Raw genomic sequence first — 15,334 nt, forward strand, 5'->3', positions numbered from 1 at the left:
GCAAACACCAAATATGACAACAGCACGCAGGGACCAAAAGAGACTACACGTCTCCCTGTTCCTCGCCTTCTGTCTTCTTCTCTTGTGGGCTCATGCCAGTGGAGTATGTGGGAGAATGTCACGCAAATACTGGATGCCAGGCCCGAGATCTTCACCAAACAGGCAGCTGACAACGCTGGAAAGATGGCTGGTGAGACTTATAAGGACGGGCAAGACCAGCAGCGGGGATATTGACCCAAGCGATTCACTTGCGCATTTTGCGTTGTCCTTGAAGCAGGAGCTGAGCGTCTGGGCACTCATAGCTAGTTAGTGGGTTGATGGTCCTGGCTGCGAGGAGCCAAAGGTGACAGGGCGTGGCCGTTATATCTACCTTGATATGCCAGTGTATGGAGGGCACAAGCGTCTGTTTTAATGACATTAATGAAGATGTAAGTGAGGTCGGAATGAGATTTGATGACGCTGCACATAGCTGAGCATGCGACACTGACTGAAATCCAACAAACCACTTGTGATGTTCTTCCACAAGTGTCAGTTTCAGTGGAAGACAGGTGTAAGAGAGATATACTGCAGCTAGAACTCGGATGTTTATAATTAACGCCCATTGGTATGAACGCGGACAAACAAAGAGCTGAACTAGGTTCAACTTCTTTAGAATGGCCTCGTCATCTCTATCTATCACGCAAAATCTCTCATCTCAGTGTCCAAAATGCCGATATCAACAAGGCCGGTGTTGTCGATTACGTCTGCACCAGCGTTGAATAAGCATGAGACGACAACGACAAAAGATGAACACGGTAATTGGAGAAGTCGACGATGAGATAGATTCATGCATTATTTATAATACGACACTGGCCAGAGCCAACTCTTGGTTGCCATCCTTGAAAGCTGCAACAAGGAATTGAGAAGTCTGATGCAATTGCCGTCTGCTTGGTTGTACGTCGTGGAGTATTTGTGCTTAATTATGACTTTTAAAAGCTTAGGCAATGGGTGGCTACTGATTGATCCCATCTCTCTATTAGCAGGGATTCGGTGGTGTCTGTTGGATTTGGCCTGGAGGTCGCGAGACTACATGATTGCTAGGGGAAGAGACAGTGTTTGCGCTTTCGCAGACGTCGATCTAGACGGGCTGGTTTGCATGCTGGCTTCAATTGAGGCCAAATCAATATTACTTTGCTATACGAACAATCTTAGAATCTGATGTAAAGAGAATTCAACTGAGGAACCGTCATGTTCAGGATATTGCGGTGCTGTCTTTTCGCGCTATTGATTGGGTATCCAGATTCTTCATTAAGAGGATATGAATCGTGAAATTTCGAGTGCCATGCTCAAGACACGCTCGAAAGGAAAGTTTTGTGTTTCATTGTACCCTTCTGCGTCTACATGGCTATTAGCACATTAGTGTAATCTGCAAGATATATCCCACACTCTCGTTAAAAAACATGTAGAAGCCGTGGCCTAGCTGCAATCTTTAACCTTCAGGAATCGTTTATGTCCCCCGAGCTTCACGCGCCTGTGATCGTCTGGGAATAGCAACGATCTAACATCGAGTCCGTTTTATTCAGGGACGCAGCGGCTCCCATGTAACTAGAAGACACCCGCCAGGGAACCACGTAAGACGCAATTTATGGATGAACGCCTATCGTTGTTACGGTTGAGATATTGACCTTCAATACTGTATTGTGAAGCTGTGGTATTGCGGAGGATTAGTAGGGTTTGGGTGCGCTCCTGGCTGTTTAGGTAGGTCACGGGGTGAACTTGTCTGTATGAGAAGCTTCGTACATCTGTGGACTTCTTCTCTTAGCCATCGAGGACTCCTGAGACCTTTTGACTGTCAGATTCAAGAAAGAATCCAGTGTATTACACTCAGGATCTCCACCAAGCGATCATCCGCAGTACCATTCCACCTCAGCAACATTAAATATGGTTGTCATCACCGAAATCACCTCTTCCAGCAAAAAAACAGACGCAAAAAGCAAAAAGATCTCCTCGACGGGGAATTGAACCCCGGTCCCCTGCGAATCGTGTTTCCATGACAAGCAGATATCCTCACCACTAGACTATCGGGGATTATTATTGTTCGATGTTGATCCTGAAGCGGAAGGTGATTATGAAGCTAACGATACCCACTCTGACCAGCCCGCTTGGGGTTAGCTGCGTAGCGTCCGGCCCCCGAGAGGAGACATAAAAAGTCATGTCACGAAAATGAGCAGAATTTGGTCTTGGTTATTGTGTGTTATGTGCAAGGGACGTCTGTGGGTGGTGATTGATGTGCATCTGATGGCTGCGCGGTTGGAACAAATTGATATCTGAGTTTATTGGTGTCCCTTACTCTATTCCCAGAAGACATCGCACTCTTAACCATTGCATCATATTAATCGTGAAAGTAGTCTCTAAATCATTCGTTTCCTAGGTATTCCGCCCCGAGGTTGTATTTTCTTCACGCAACCACGACGTTACTCCATGTCCTCGCGACTCATCCCCCGCCAACATCGCAAACCCGCCCCTCACAAGACCGACCGATCAGCGAGCAGATTGAACAACGGGTTCTTCAGCTTCGCGACGCTCATCCAGCCGCCCTCGGGGAGCTCGACGATCGTCCCGTCGATGCAGACCTTGCGCCAGCGGGGATCGCTCTCCCCGATCGTCACCCTGATCTCCTCGGCGTCCTCGTACCCGACGTAGTCCTCGCCGCCGTCCGCCGTCTCCCACCTCATCCCCACGTGTGACCCCTGCTTATACGCGGCCATCATGATCTCCATCGTCTTCTCGGCGCCCACGTCGCCGAAGTGCACCAGCTTCAGCCGGCCCTGCAGCGGCCCGCTGCCGGGGGAGATGGCGAAGGTCTTTTCCAGGTTCGAGACGAGGGCCGCCAGCACGTAGTTAAACTTCTCCCTCCGGATCGGCGTGAGGGTGTTGCCGTCAGTACCGCGTACCTCGACCCGCGCGGCGTACGAGTGGCCCTCCTTCAGCAGCTCCTGCGCGACCATGCCGAAGCGCTTGTCGCCGTGCTTGCGGTACTCGGGCGTGTCGCTCTCCCAGACCAGCTGGGCGTGGAAGCCGTAGCTGGCGACGAGGGCGCCGAAGAGGTGGTCGACGCCGACGTCGTGGCGGGTGACGTCCTGGAACTTGTCGCGGGCGCCGGGGGCGGGGGTGTAGGTGACGAGCCGGGCGCCGGTGGAGAAGGAAGCGCGGAAGCTCGGGAGCGGGGCGGGGGTGCCGAAGAAGAGCGTGCGGAGGCCGAGCACCATGTGGGAGGGGCCGTTGTCGGTGTACAGAGGCCTGTGGGAGGAGTGAAAGTTCGAGTTTCCGGTGCCGAGCGGCAGGATGGCCAGGGTCGGCAGGGTCGTGGCCGCGTCTGTTTCTTCGCAGCCGTTGAGGAGGTCGACGACGCCGCCGTCGCCGCTGAGGAGGACGATGGTTTCGGTCTTGTCGGGGGGTGCGCCCTCTGCGGCTTGCGTTCTCGCGGCCCAGCTCTGTTTTGCGAAGTCGCGGACGCTGTCGGCGTCTTTTGTGACCAAGACGTTGAACCTGTCGGATAGGCCGCTGGTCTCTGAAGACGAGCCGCCTGGGGCTTTCTGATCTGCGAGGATGACGAGGGGCTGGACGACGTTGTCCCAGAACTTTGGCGCGCGGCCTAGACCGGATTTGGTCGAGACGATGAAGTGCACATCGTGGCTGCCGGGTTTCGGGTTGAGGTGGTCTGGGAATTGTGAGAGCAGGAGACCGTTGGTGAGTTCTTGGGGTAGGTCGCCTGAGACGAAGAAGACGTCCAACTGATAAGGGAAGTCCGTTGCTTCGGGGTCTTCTCTGAGAGCGCAAATAATGGGGCTCGAGTTCCGTTGGTGATTCGGCGGGATGATGAAGACGATTTCCTCGGGTCTGACGGACTCGCTGCCGCGCTGAGAGGTGAAGCTCAGCTTGCCGTCGACAAAGGTGGCATCAAGGGCTCGGCGGGGTACGAGGCCGTGATCGCGGGGCTCAAAGCCCAGAGGTTCCGCGACATCCATGCTGGTTGACTGTGTGCTCGAGGTGGATTCGAGCGTGTAAGTGTTTCTGGGTAGGTTCTCATGAGATTTGATGTGTTTTCGGTGAGATATCGGTATGAGTGAGAAATTGTCGTCGGAGGGTTTCTAGCAGACAGACAACCTCCTAAAGCTCCCTTGGACGAAGGATATGATGGCGCCCGTTAGCCCGTTAAGGCAGGTGGCGGTATCTCTGAGAGGATGAATTCACCGTATCCGTAGTCTCAGATTATTAAAAATAAGCCGGATGCACTGGGCCAAGCGATGATGTACCTCCTACATCCAATTCCGAGCGAGCAAACCGGAAGCCGCAGCGAAGTGGAATTGTAAGCAGCACACATGAGCGTCGTGTTGCATGTGCCTGACAAGGTGTGTCATCCGGCCACCGATTGCGTTATTTCGCGCGCCCTTTCGCTCTCGCCAGCCCCCCTGCCAACTCTACAGGCCACCACCTGCTGGCAGTTGAGGCCTGAAGAGCGCCGAGAATGCGGGGCAGATCTCGCTGAAATCGAGGCAAGATTAGGAGATAGCGCCCCAAACTCTAGCGGTTGCCAACGCCAAACTAATCGCACCTTCGCAGTTGCCGTCAACTCCCACCGCACTCCCAATTCACAAACAAACCACCGCAACAACCAAAAAAAAAAAAAAAAATCATCAACCTAGCTCGCGGAGCAAAAGATAAATCGCCAAAATGATGGGAGCGGGGTTCGAACCCGCGCACTCTCACGAGTAACAGAGCTTAAATCTGTCGCCTTAGACCACTCGGCCATCCCACCGCGTATTCCGATTTGGGATTATGTTGACCGCGGAAGCGGGCTATACGCGGGGGTGTGAGGCTCGCCTGCGCGCGCAAGCGGGCTCCTCTTGGGCGAGGCATCCACCTTTGCGTGCGTGGTGGTGGGCCGCCGCATGCCAAAAGCCTGGCAAGGTCACAGGTGTGTCTTGTTCGGCCGGCTGGAAGGGAATGGCGCCGGTCGATTAACCTTCTCCGCGACGGTCCGGGTCAGTGTGCGATTTTCGGCCGATGCCACGGGCTGTGAAGTTTGGAGCAACGGGGGACTGTTACCTCGCAGTGCATTGTTGCTGTTGATGTTCAACTGTGGTATTGGCTTTCTCTCCTTGGCTAAATCACTTTTCTCTCTCGCTTCCTTCCGTCCATCACTCCCCCTTCGCTCGCGTCATCGGGCCCCAGTTCTCCCTCGGGTTCATCTGGTATCTGACCAACTTCCTGCCCTGCGTACGCTTACCCAGCTGCGCCAGCTTCTCGTCAAAGACAAGCGTCTTCTTCAACTCCTCTGAAAATGGTTTCTTCTCGCTCTTGTCCCCCGCCGTCTCCGTCTCCGAGGTCTCCTTCATCTCCGTATCCGTCTTCTCGCCCTGCTCTGCGCCGTTGCTTTCCTTCGCTTCCGCCGCAGCTCCTTCGGCTTCCTCGACCGGCTTGGCGGCGCCGTTGCTCTCCGCCTTATCAAGACCAAGCAGCCTGTACGCCGGCATCTGCGGGTTGAGCTTTTCCGTACGAACGGGTGCCTTCTGGCGGACCCACTCGCGCATGATGAACCAGATCGCCTCCCACGGCGCGTCCGTCTTCACGCTGCCCGGTCGGCAGTGGCTGCGCGTGACGCGGTACCCGAGATGCCTCAGCGCGCCCCTGAAGACGTCGTCCGGCGGCTGCTGCGTGTTGAGCGTGCCGGCGAGCCTGCTGGGCATGACGAAGAAGGGATAGTCGTCGACCCTGGCGAGCTCCCTGTCCTTGGGGTCCACCGCCTGCGCGGGCTCCGGCCCGGGAATGTACTCCTCGAGGGCGGTCTGCAGCATGCCCTCAATTCTCGTCGTCGTCTGGTAGACGCTCTTGTCGACCGTGGGGATGAGGTCGAGGATGCGCTCGATGAACTCGGCGTTGTGCAGCGGGCCGCCGTACATTGGTCCGGCGATGTGCTGCGTAGACCCGCAGTGCTTGCAGTGCGAGTCGGTAGGAGGGCCTTGGGAGAGGCCGTGTTTGTAAAAGTATCCGTCCTTCTTCTTGGGGTAGGGGCGGCTCCTCACCATGGGCTGCGTTTCCCATGCGGAGCATCCCGGGCAGTTGTACATGATCATGGTCTTGCCGCCCTGGTAGTTGACGGCGTCCTTGGACTTGCGGACCTTGAGGAAAATTCGGCAGTAAAAGTCGATCGAAAGAGAAAGCTGCGGCTCCACGGTCAAGCCGTACTTGGCTGCTGCGCTCGCCAAAGCGTGGATGATGATGCGCAGCCCGACTTCGTGAGAGTGAAGACCCTTGATGGGGACACCGCCATACAACGAAAAGCTCTTCTCGGCGTAGCAGTGGCCGGCCCAGTGGCTCGCGTCGGTGCAAGTGACGCAGAGCAGACCACCATCGTCCCTGACGGCCTGGACGGCGGCGTCAATGAAGGGCGCAGCAGTCCCGTAGGGATCGAGGTCGATGACGTCGTACTTGTTCTCCTTGCTAGGGTTACCGAAGCGATCTCTCTTGGACAAGTCATCGGCGATGCGCCTGTACATGTGAGCAATCGCATCGTCGTGGTTCGCCACGATCTTGTCCTCCAGGCCGTTGTGCTTCGCGTTCAACTTGATAGACTCGACGGCAGACTTGGTGAGGTCGTTGGCCGTTACAGACGTCACGAACGGCAGCTCATGCGAGTAGCGCAATGCGCGGAGTCCGGACGCGGAGAGGGCGTCGAGAATCGTGAATTTAGGGGGAGGCTTGGCGGGGTTGGACTTCTCCTCTCCACCATTGCCCTCGTTCGTAGTTGAAGTCTTCGCCTCTTCTGTCTTGGCATTCGCGTCGCTGGTAGTCTTGTCCTCAGCACCGGCGGTTTGCGCCTCGCCAGTCGTGCTCTCTGCAGGCTTGCCGTCTTCCGTAACCTGGACCTTAGCCGGCCTTTCGCCGCTCTCATCCCCAGCAGGACGCCGCCTCTTCTTCTCTTTGCGCTTGGATGCGGGGTGCGTCGCTTTACGCTGAATCACCTCCTCACCATATGCTCTGATGGCCAGTACTGAAAGATCGCGGTTGAATTGCTGAATCGGGTTGTAGAAGACCTGTTGCTTCCCCTCCTTTCCTGCCGCCTCGACAGGGACCAAGATGGTGGCCTTGCCCTCCTTCACTCCCTTGAAATCCTTGCCATCGTAAGTGATGACGGGATCTTCGGCGCTCATCTTGTCGGTTGCCGTATCCTTGGTGGCTAGGTCACTGTTCAGTCTGGCGAATGCGACGCTTCGTAAACCTGGTAGACTTTGGCAAGTGACTGCTTGAAACGTAGGGAGTGTTCTCGGAAGCCTCAATGGTGCAGTTTGATGTAAATGCCGGCTCGCAGCGCGTGTGCCTTGGCGGAAAGCTCTTCGAAGGTACGAATTCAGCATGCAGACATGTGATGTGATGGGTCTTGAAATTTGGGCCGATACCTTCAATGGCTCATTGAAAGTCAAAGGTTGTCGTTCGTCCGAGAGAAATTTCAGTGGGTCTGTTTATTCTGCCGAGGGCGGTGAGTCATTCGGTCACCTTTACCGAGCGATTGGATTGAATCTTAACCTTCTCTCAATTACAGCCATATCGAGGCTCCTTCATTAGTGCTTTACAGTAATCACCGTAACATACCATTCTCGGTTCGCACCTACTAAAATACATGGCCACTTTGCTTCTGTCGCCACCAAAAACACAATGAATTATGTTCAACATCCCAATCGTCTCTCCTCAATAACCTTAGCTCAACATCCATAACACAAGCTTCTAGCAGACTGTTCCTTGTAAAAAAATAGCGCGAGTTTTCCCTTACTTCTCTCCATCCTTGGTGCCAGCCGCGGCATCAGGCGCAGTGGCCGATCCAGAGAGCCGGGATGCAATGATTGAGTTGCGGCCGTTGTTGGCTGGCGTCTGTCCTGGCGTTGCCGGCCCATGGTCTTGCTTCTGACCCTCGGGAGCCCGCTGTCCGCTCTGGAGTACAGAACTTGGAGTGTACACTGCAGGAATGTTGGCTTGAATGGTTTGCTTAGCTTCCCAGTAGAGATCAAAACACTGGACGATGACCTGGTCGACGGTCATGTCTTCAGGGACGACGCCAGTATCGAGGACTTTCTTGATATGGTCTTCAACGTCGCTGAACTCTGCTTGGTCGGAGCGGTAGCGATCAGGAAGACCGCTGTTGTGCAGGAGAGCGAGGATGCCGGCGTTGACGGTGTTGGTTGCTGCAATGACAGTGATCGGGGTGCCATCTTTGAACGAGATGGAGCCAATGGCTGTGAGGACTGCGCCCAGGATGATCTGAAGGATGTAGCCGAACCAGCGAATGGTGCTCATGCCATGGTAGAAATAGAAGTACTTGGTGCGCATCCAGATGACATCTCGGTACAGGCCGTGGGGAATGCCCTTAGGCGGGTAGTACCAGCAGGTTGCGTGAAGTGCAATATGGCCTTCGGTATCCTTGACACCACCGACGCCGTGAGCGAAGATGGCCCACTCAGAGGGTGTGAGGAAGCGGTATTTGATGCGGCGCTGCTTCTTCTTCTTGGGCCCGGGATTGGCCTGAGGTGAAAAGAAGCCCGTTATGGCTTCAATGGCGCCTTTGCCTTCGTCCTGCTTGGCGGCATTTTCGGCATCTTCTTTCTGGGCCTGGATTTCCATGGCTTCCTCTCTGTCGGACTCGATACCGTCGAGCTGTAGGGGTGGAAGAGTTCTCATGGTTGGCAACTGAGTTGTACACCCTTGAGGAGCAACGTGCTGGAGGTTGGAGGTAGTGTATGTCTGTGACGAGGAAGGTCAGCGATACAATCCGACCCATGTACTTTCACGGCTTACCGAAGCAGGTTGCAGATGAATGCACGACCAAGAAATGCCAGATTCAGCGTCCTGGGCTGGGTGTCGACGTTTAGAGGTCGTTGATGTAGATGAAGTCGGATGAAAGGCAACATGGTGAGGTCTTTCGAGGACGTTCTTAACAAAGCTCCTGAAGCGACTGCGATGCACCTTCTCATCGAAGAAACGAAGCATACCATGCTTGTTGTGGAAGCCGCGCTGGACTGTTGCAAAAGGAAGAAAGAGCTGCTCTTTGCAGTTCACGAGAAGGAAAGAGCTTCTCTAGTCAACGAAGGCGGAGCTCTGGAACAAGACAAGGCCGCCACTTCCATTCTTCAAAGATTACATTAGTAGCAGTAGGAAACATCAAAACTTACAGTCGCCAAGTGGTAAACAGAAGCATCTGTCCATTTTGGACAGCATCCACGAGTTGCAATTCCATTGTTAGTCTTCACGATGTGGCAAAACAGCTAAAAAGACATACAACACCAGGTATTCGCTGGTCGTCACCGACCTAACTACTAATCCGGCCCTCATTACTTATACCTATGGGCAGCTATCATCTCAAGGTTGAAGCATATTACTATAACTAACGGACGATGGCTATCTCAAAGTAAGCGTCTGGGCGGAATCCTAGACAAAGCTAAGCATTAGGGGGAGACTATAGGTATACTAAACCATCACACAAAGCACAAGACCTCAATAGAACCTAGACATACATATACATTAGTAGAGAACTACAATCTACACAAGGACCCAGCCAAATGTAGTGGAGGTTGGAGAGCAAAGCGGGAGTTTTGGAGACAGCTGGTCGACGTTTTCATCGTTGGCGAAGTGGGGCGATACGGATTAACACCCGGACCGCGTCGGCTGTCGGCCGAATCCCGCTATCCGAGCATAGGTACAATCAATCAATCAATCACAAGTTAACTTCACCCTTAGTCTACCAGGACACTTCGCCATCCATTTTTGCTGTCGGCAACATGTTTTCCCATGATATCTCGTCTATGATGATGAGGAAGTTCGGCGGCGGCCCGGACCTCTTTGGCAAGGAGACTGGAGCGCGCCTCCCCCTCCTCTTTACTAAGGTGATGGAGGCTCGGCCAGCTGCGTCACAGAGTTTGCTCTTCCGTCTTCCACCAGAGATCCTCGGCGACATAATGGACTTGATTGCAGATGAAAAGCCTTCTCTGGCGTCTCTCGCTCTTGTCAACAGTGACTGCAGGCAGCTCGCTCGATCCTGCCAATTCGCGGTGGTCACCTTCGACTACAGCCCAGCATCTCATCAACTTGCCCAGCTCCTCTCAACAGAGGCCATCTCTAGAGGTCCTCAGTCGCGCGGTCGAATCGGACCATGTATCCGACGTGTGAAAGTGGCGTCAGACCCTGGCTGGCTCATGGGTTTCCATGAAGAGCTCTATAACTCGATTTGGGGAGCCGACAGAGGCGAAATAACCAATGCTTTAAGAGAGTATGTTGGTTCACTGAAAAAAAAGGCCGAGTTGGAGTACATGGCCCATCACCAGATGCCCATTCTTCTTGGCATCGGAGCGATGCCAAATTTGGAGGCCATTTCCTGGCTCGACCGACTGTGCCAGAGTCCCTATTTATTTACGACTCTCGCCGGATCTTCCGTTCAACATATCAAATTTCACGGCACAGTAAGCGAGGGACTTCTAGGGATACTAGGCCAGCTTCCTGCACATTCATTTCAACAAGTTCGGTGTTTGGACCTCAACTTTAACCTTTGTCGAGATAGTCAACACAAGGTTGAGGAGGTCACAATCACAGATTGCGATATAGGCACCGCCAAAGCACCCGACAACGGAAATTTATTCGCAAAACGGAAGCTTCAAAGCGATTGCGATGTCATCGCAGCGCTTATCAAGCGGTGCGAGCAGAGTCTTGAGACACTAGTCGTGGACAGAATGTTCCAGATGGACAAGACTGAAGAGAGACTATCATTGTCAAGCCAAGATATCAACCTCCACAGTCTACGAACTCTCGACTTGTCGTCCTGCGACGTGGACCTGACTGCTTCGCGTGTCATGCTCTGCCCATCGCTTCGCCATCTCTCCATACCATGGGATTGGGATGAGTCCTTCTTGTCTTGCGAGACACTTCGAAACCTCGATACCTTAGTTATTCCATTCCTAAGGGAAACACCGGGGAGGCGCTCTACTGTTAGCCCGTGGATGAAGTTCCTCAATCGCCACTCGCACATCAAGAAATTGTGTCTGGACCGAGGCACAGACACCTTCATTGACGATCACCTCCTACCCTGCTTGTCCAACGGTAACTGGGCCAATTTGAACTCACTATCGTTGACATGGGAGGGGCCAGGCATGGAGAAATCAACTCGGCCACACATTGCCCGGGTGTCCGAATCTGCACTAGCCGCAATTGGGTCCTTGGATAGCCTCGAGCAGCTCAGTTTGACCGCAGGGGTTACTTGTGGCTGGCGTCGCCAATGGCTGATTGACCACGATGCTGTTCGAGAGTCTCTCAAAGGCCTCACGCGATTGAAAAGACTCGCCATATCCCGAGATACGTACCCGGTTCCATTCGACCTGGAAGAGCCGGAGTACTACTACGCGTTCAAAGCCGCCGATCCGGAGGACCGCAAGCTTGCCAAGAAGCGAAACTGGATAAATGAGCTCGAGCCGATTGGGGATTCTGGCGGCGAAACCGTGCATGAGGCGGATAAAATTTGGGAGTACGCACACCGCTACAGAATGTTCAAGCAAGCCGAGAAGTACGCCGAGATGATTCCGACGCTGGAATGGGTCTACTGCGGCGAATGGCCGATGAAGTTCGTTGGGGACCGGCAGACGAGGCGTAAGATTGCCTGGCCACTGGCTAAGACACGGGAGTCGTGCTGGTCGTATCTACGTCGCACGTTTGGCATGGGCCATGAAGAAGATTGAATGTGAGTCGCAGGTGAAGGAGAGGAAAGGCCGGGAGGAGCGGGAACTAAGCTATATCAACGATTGGCGTTTATCCCGAGGAACAGAAGAAGCGAAGGTAGAAGGGAAGAAGCGACGGTGGCAGGCAAGAGGCAGCAGGAACCTTATTTTCGAGTTCTTAGAATTAGTATTATCTGCTACCACTCACTTCTCTACACGTTACCTATACACACGCCTCCCGGCCAGGCGGCTACTCGGGCTTCCGGGCTTTCGGGCGGGTCACGGAGGCGGCCCCTGTCGCCGAACCGCACCCCGATGTAGCAAAACAGCCAAAAAGACATACAACAGCAGGGATTCGCTGGTCGTCACCGACCCAACTACTAATCCGGCCCTCACTGGAATCGTCTAGATAGAGCGAACGCGGCTCATTTCATAATAGATTCACCAACTGAAAGCGGTGGGCACAGTTCTTCAAAGCGGACGGAGTGGAACATAAATTGACCAATTAGATACCGTCTTTGATGGTGAAATTCCCGTCTGCTTAGCTTCCAACGTTGGCAAACTATCTCTACCCCAGGGGGTGATCTGAGCAAAGGTCTCAGGTGCAGACAAGAACAGCTCAGACATCTACAATGGTACTGCCTGGGCGCTTCTGGCTGAATTCAGGTTCATCGCCAAAACGACAGGGTCTCGACCTTCCAAGGTAGCCAATGCCCTCTTTCTCTTCTTCCAATGGCTGATGAATCTGACTTTTGGTGCAAAGAGCTGCTCAAGCATTGGGTAATTGGCGGGGTTTGCCTTCCTCGAGTGATGTTTATCGCATACTGTTGGGACAGAGCTCGTCTTGGCCGAGCAGCGTGTTGACGTCTCCGCTAAGTGGGCAGCCTCGTTCTAGCGAATCTATGAGTCTATGCCGGCCCAAGGCTACAGCGGAGGCCAGCGGAGGCTGACGTACCGGCGCAGTCTCCGGAGAGCGACGTTGACCAAGGCTGGTACGCATGGTATGCGCACAACTCACAAATCGTGGTGGGAGAATTTAAGGGAAAGGATCATCGGTGGTCACCGGTGTTGTATGGGCACCCGGGTCGCTCAGCTAAATAGGGGCAGAACGAAGGGGAAAAGATGCAGCGCAGTCGGGAATACATGTCGATGTCGTCCTTAGCCAATTCGAAAGGGAAGAGGATATCCCTAATTTCGTTCACGCCTACTAGTACCATAGAAAACGTCATTCCTTGCATTAGGTAAGATAAGGAAAGGTTATCTTTGCCATCTCCGGCGGGGAGGAGACTAGAAAACAGTCACAAACGTCCCGAATTTGGGTGTCGTTGCTTGCCTTTTGATTTGGACCAAAAAACCATCTCCAGATGCATCGGCAAGTCGCCTCTCGCATACACAGACCACCATGAGGTCTTTTTGATCCGTCAGCAATGGAATGCATCCTGGGCCCGCCCAAAGCAGTCCGAGTCCGAGCCAGGCAGGAATCTGGATTTTAGGTCAGAAATTGCCTGCCTTCTGTAGGGAAAGGATGGAGATTAGTCAGCTAAGCCCCTGGTGCACAGAGGGGACTGCTGCCTCTGGCTAGCCCTAGTCATCCACGTTCCCAGCCTGTTTTCTCCCTCCTTCCCTCCCAGCATCCCAGCCAGAAATAAAGACACCAAACCACACGGCCACCACCCAGATTCACTCAATAAAACACCTGATAAGTGTCCCTTTGCCGCCATTCGTCACTTTGGTGCATCATTAACATATGCACATTCATCACCTTGTGCGCAATGCCCTTGTCCTTTCTTTAATCTCTCGTTATTTGCTGACGATGCCATGGACAGGTGCACATACTCTCGTCGAGATGGCTGACAACGCGTATATCTGCTCCCTTAAGGCCGACCACGTCGACGAGACTCAAGGTCAAGGGTTGCTCCCCCAAGGTCACAGTATACTCGACCAATGTTTGGATTTCGCAATCGAGCTCTCCAAAGGCCGTTTCTTCCAACTCTCATCTCAATTCCCATCCAATGAATTTTCTCTCAACACCACCGCCTTTGCCGATCTCACACACCTCCTCCGAGACGACCCCCGAGTCTCGATTGACGAGATCCGCCTCGAGTATGACCCAAGCTCTGCCTGCGCCCGTTTCAAAATGCCTGCTTCCCGAATCCACAACTACATCGCCAACCAACTCTGCCAGGTCGTCGTCACTGCCAGCGCCAGCGTACTACCTAACCTCCAGTGGGCACGAGAGGAGAATTTGGTCATGGACGACGACCAACGGGCTGTCATCGTGGACGCGGCTTAGTTAGTCAGCTTCAAGGATCGCAACCCTCGCGTCGTTGCCGAAATCGTCCATTCCTCACCCAACAGCCAGGCAGCCATCGAGGATAGGTGCACCGAATGCCTCCAACGTACGAACGGGTTCATCCGCGCCGCCATCGCCATCAAGATCCCGTACGAGTCGTCCTACGCCACTGATGCCTCCCCCCTTCGCGACCGCCTTCACGAGTGTCTCGTCAGTCTCTGGGTCTGGCGTGAGGGCCAAGTTCAATGCGACATTCACTGGAAGAGCATCAACACGAGACGCGCCTACCTGACGCTGAAGAAGTCTTACTTCACCGACGACGTCCCCGCGCCTCCGTTTCCCACTCAGCACAGGTAAGCCTCTTCACTCTCATATCCGCTGAATGCTTCTCATGTACTGACCCGATGCTTTTCCTCCAGCACCCGCAATCGCAACCGCCTATCCACGCCTTCCGAGCCTACTGAGCCCGCCGAGCCCGCTGTCTGTATCCCTTTCACCCGGTTGAAGGAAATCATCGAGCAGGCCATAGAGTATCAGATCAGCGTCCAGTAGAAAGCCTGAACGACCCCAACTCGGCATAGTATCGGTTCGACATCGTGGACGAGGCAGCAATGGGTTGGGCCGTGATTGGGTGGCCAATAGAGTTCCTGACGGCATGAGACGCTTGTCATGGGGGCGGGAGAAAGAAAGCAACACACCGATTGGGTGGGTGTGGGCTGGAAAAGGTCTTGTCTAAGTTGTCTTGTCTAAGTTGAGCATGGGGGTTGCCTCGACTTGACTCGATTTATGCCATGGGGATACATGGAAGTATCCGCCGTCACGGGCAGTAGGCTTGGATCATTTAGGTATAGAAGAGGTCGTTTCACGGAAATGCTACTTGTAGAGAATAGAAAGGAAAGCATACTATCGCGATACGCGGCAGACCCATCGAGAACGCGGCAACAGCGTTCGATTTATGATGTGACATCCCTCCCCGAGACGTGACACGGCGCGACGCCACGACGGTAACCAGACACACTTGACCTGTTTTCAACACTAATGCAGAGGCATGGCCGGATCCGAGTCTGAGTTGACTAGTCTGCACACTCACTCCCGCGAGCCGCTCGACCATGTTGCGTGGCGTCTCTAGTTTTAAGCAGTAAGGACCTCACAACGCTATTGCAAGAGCTTGGCAGTTTCAGTCAGTCGTATCCTTCTCGTGCTGTGACTCTCCAAGTACCACCAGTCGGCTCAGCGCCGATGTCCCCACACCTCTGAACTGGAACCGTGCCGCCGGGCATGCGTGCTGCCCCAAGATGACGTGTCGATG

At 54.0% G+C, this 15,334-nt stretch overlaps 4 protein-coding genes across 4 annotated transcripts; 1 reads left to right on the top strand and 3 right to left on the bottom strand.

Annotated features, from left to right (window-relative positions):
* Positions 1–2,504: 2,504 nt before the first annotated feature.
* Positions 2,505–4,007, bottom strand: CkaCkLH20_12192 (diacylglycerol kinase catalytic domain-containing protein; the record flags this gene model as incomplete). Its single annotated transcript, XM_038894905.1, has 1 exon — positions 2,505–4,007. One exon carries the CDS (start codon positions 4,005–4,007, stop codon positions 2,505–2,507), a length of 1,503 nt encoding a protein of 500 aa, XP_038739806.1.
* Positions 4,008–5,180: 1,173 nt separating this feature from the next.
* CkaCkLH20_12193 (N2, N2-dimethylguanosine tRNA methyltransferase) lies at positions 5,181–7,193 on the bottom strand (the record flags this gene model as incomplete). Its single annotated transcript, XM_038894906.1, has 1 exon — positions 5,181–7,193. The coding sequence occupies one exon, from the start codon at positions 7,191–7,193 to the stop codon at positions 5,181–5,183; it is 2,013 nt and encodes a 670-aa protein (XP_038739807.1).
* Positions 7,194–7,806: 613 nt separating this feature from the next.
* CkaCkLH20_12194 (uncharacterized protein) lies at positions 7,807–8,712 on the bottom strand (the record flags this gene model as incomplete). Its single annotated transcript, XM_038894907.1, has 1 exon — positions 7,807–8,712. The coding sequence occupies one exon, from the start codon at positions 8,710–8,712 to the stop codon at positions 7,807–7,809; it is 906 nt and encodes a 301-aa protein (XP_038739808.1).
* A 2,309-nt stretch (positions 8,713–11,021) lies between these two features.
* On the top strand, positions 11,022–14,577 carry CkaCkLH20_12195 (uncharacterized protein; the record flags this gene model as incomplete). Its single annotated transcript, XM_038894908.1, has 5 exons — positions 11,022–11,638; positions 11,700–11,755; positions 13,559–14,024; positions 14,091–14,378; positions 14,445–14,577. 5 exons carry the CDS (start codon positions 11,022–11,024, stop codon positions 14,575–14,577), a joined length of 1,560 nt encoding a protein of 519 aa, XP_038739809.1.
* Between the last annotated feature and the right edge of the window lie 757 nt (positions 14,578–15,334).

The sequence above is a fragment of the Colletotrichum karsti genome (genome assembly GCF_011947395.1).
Source record: "Colletotrichum karsti strain CkLH20 chromosome Unknown Scaffold55, whole genome shotgun sequence".
NCBI lineage: Eukaryota > Fungi > Ascomycota > Sordariomycetes > Glomerellales > Glomerellaceae > Colletotrichum > Colletotrichum karsti.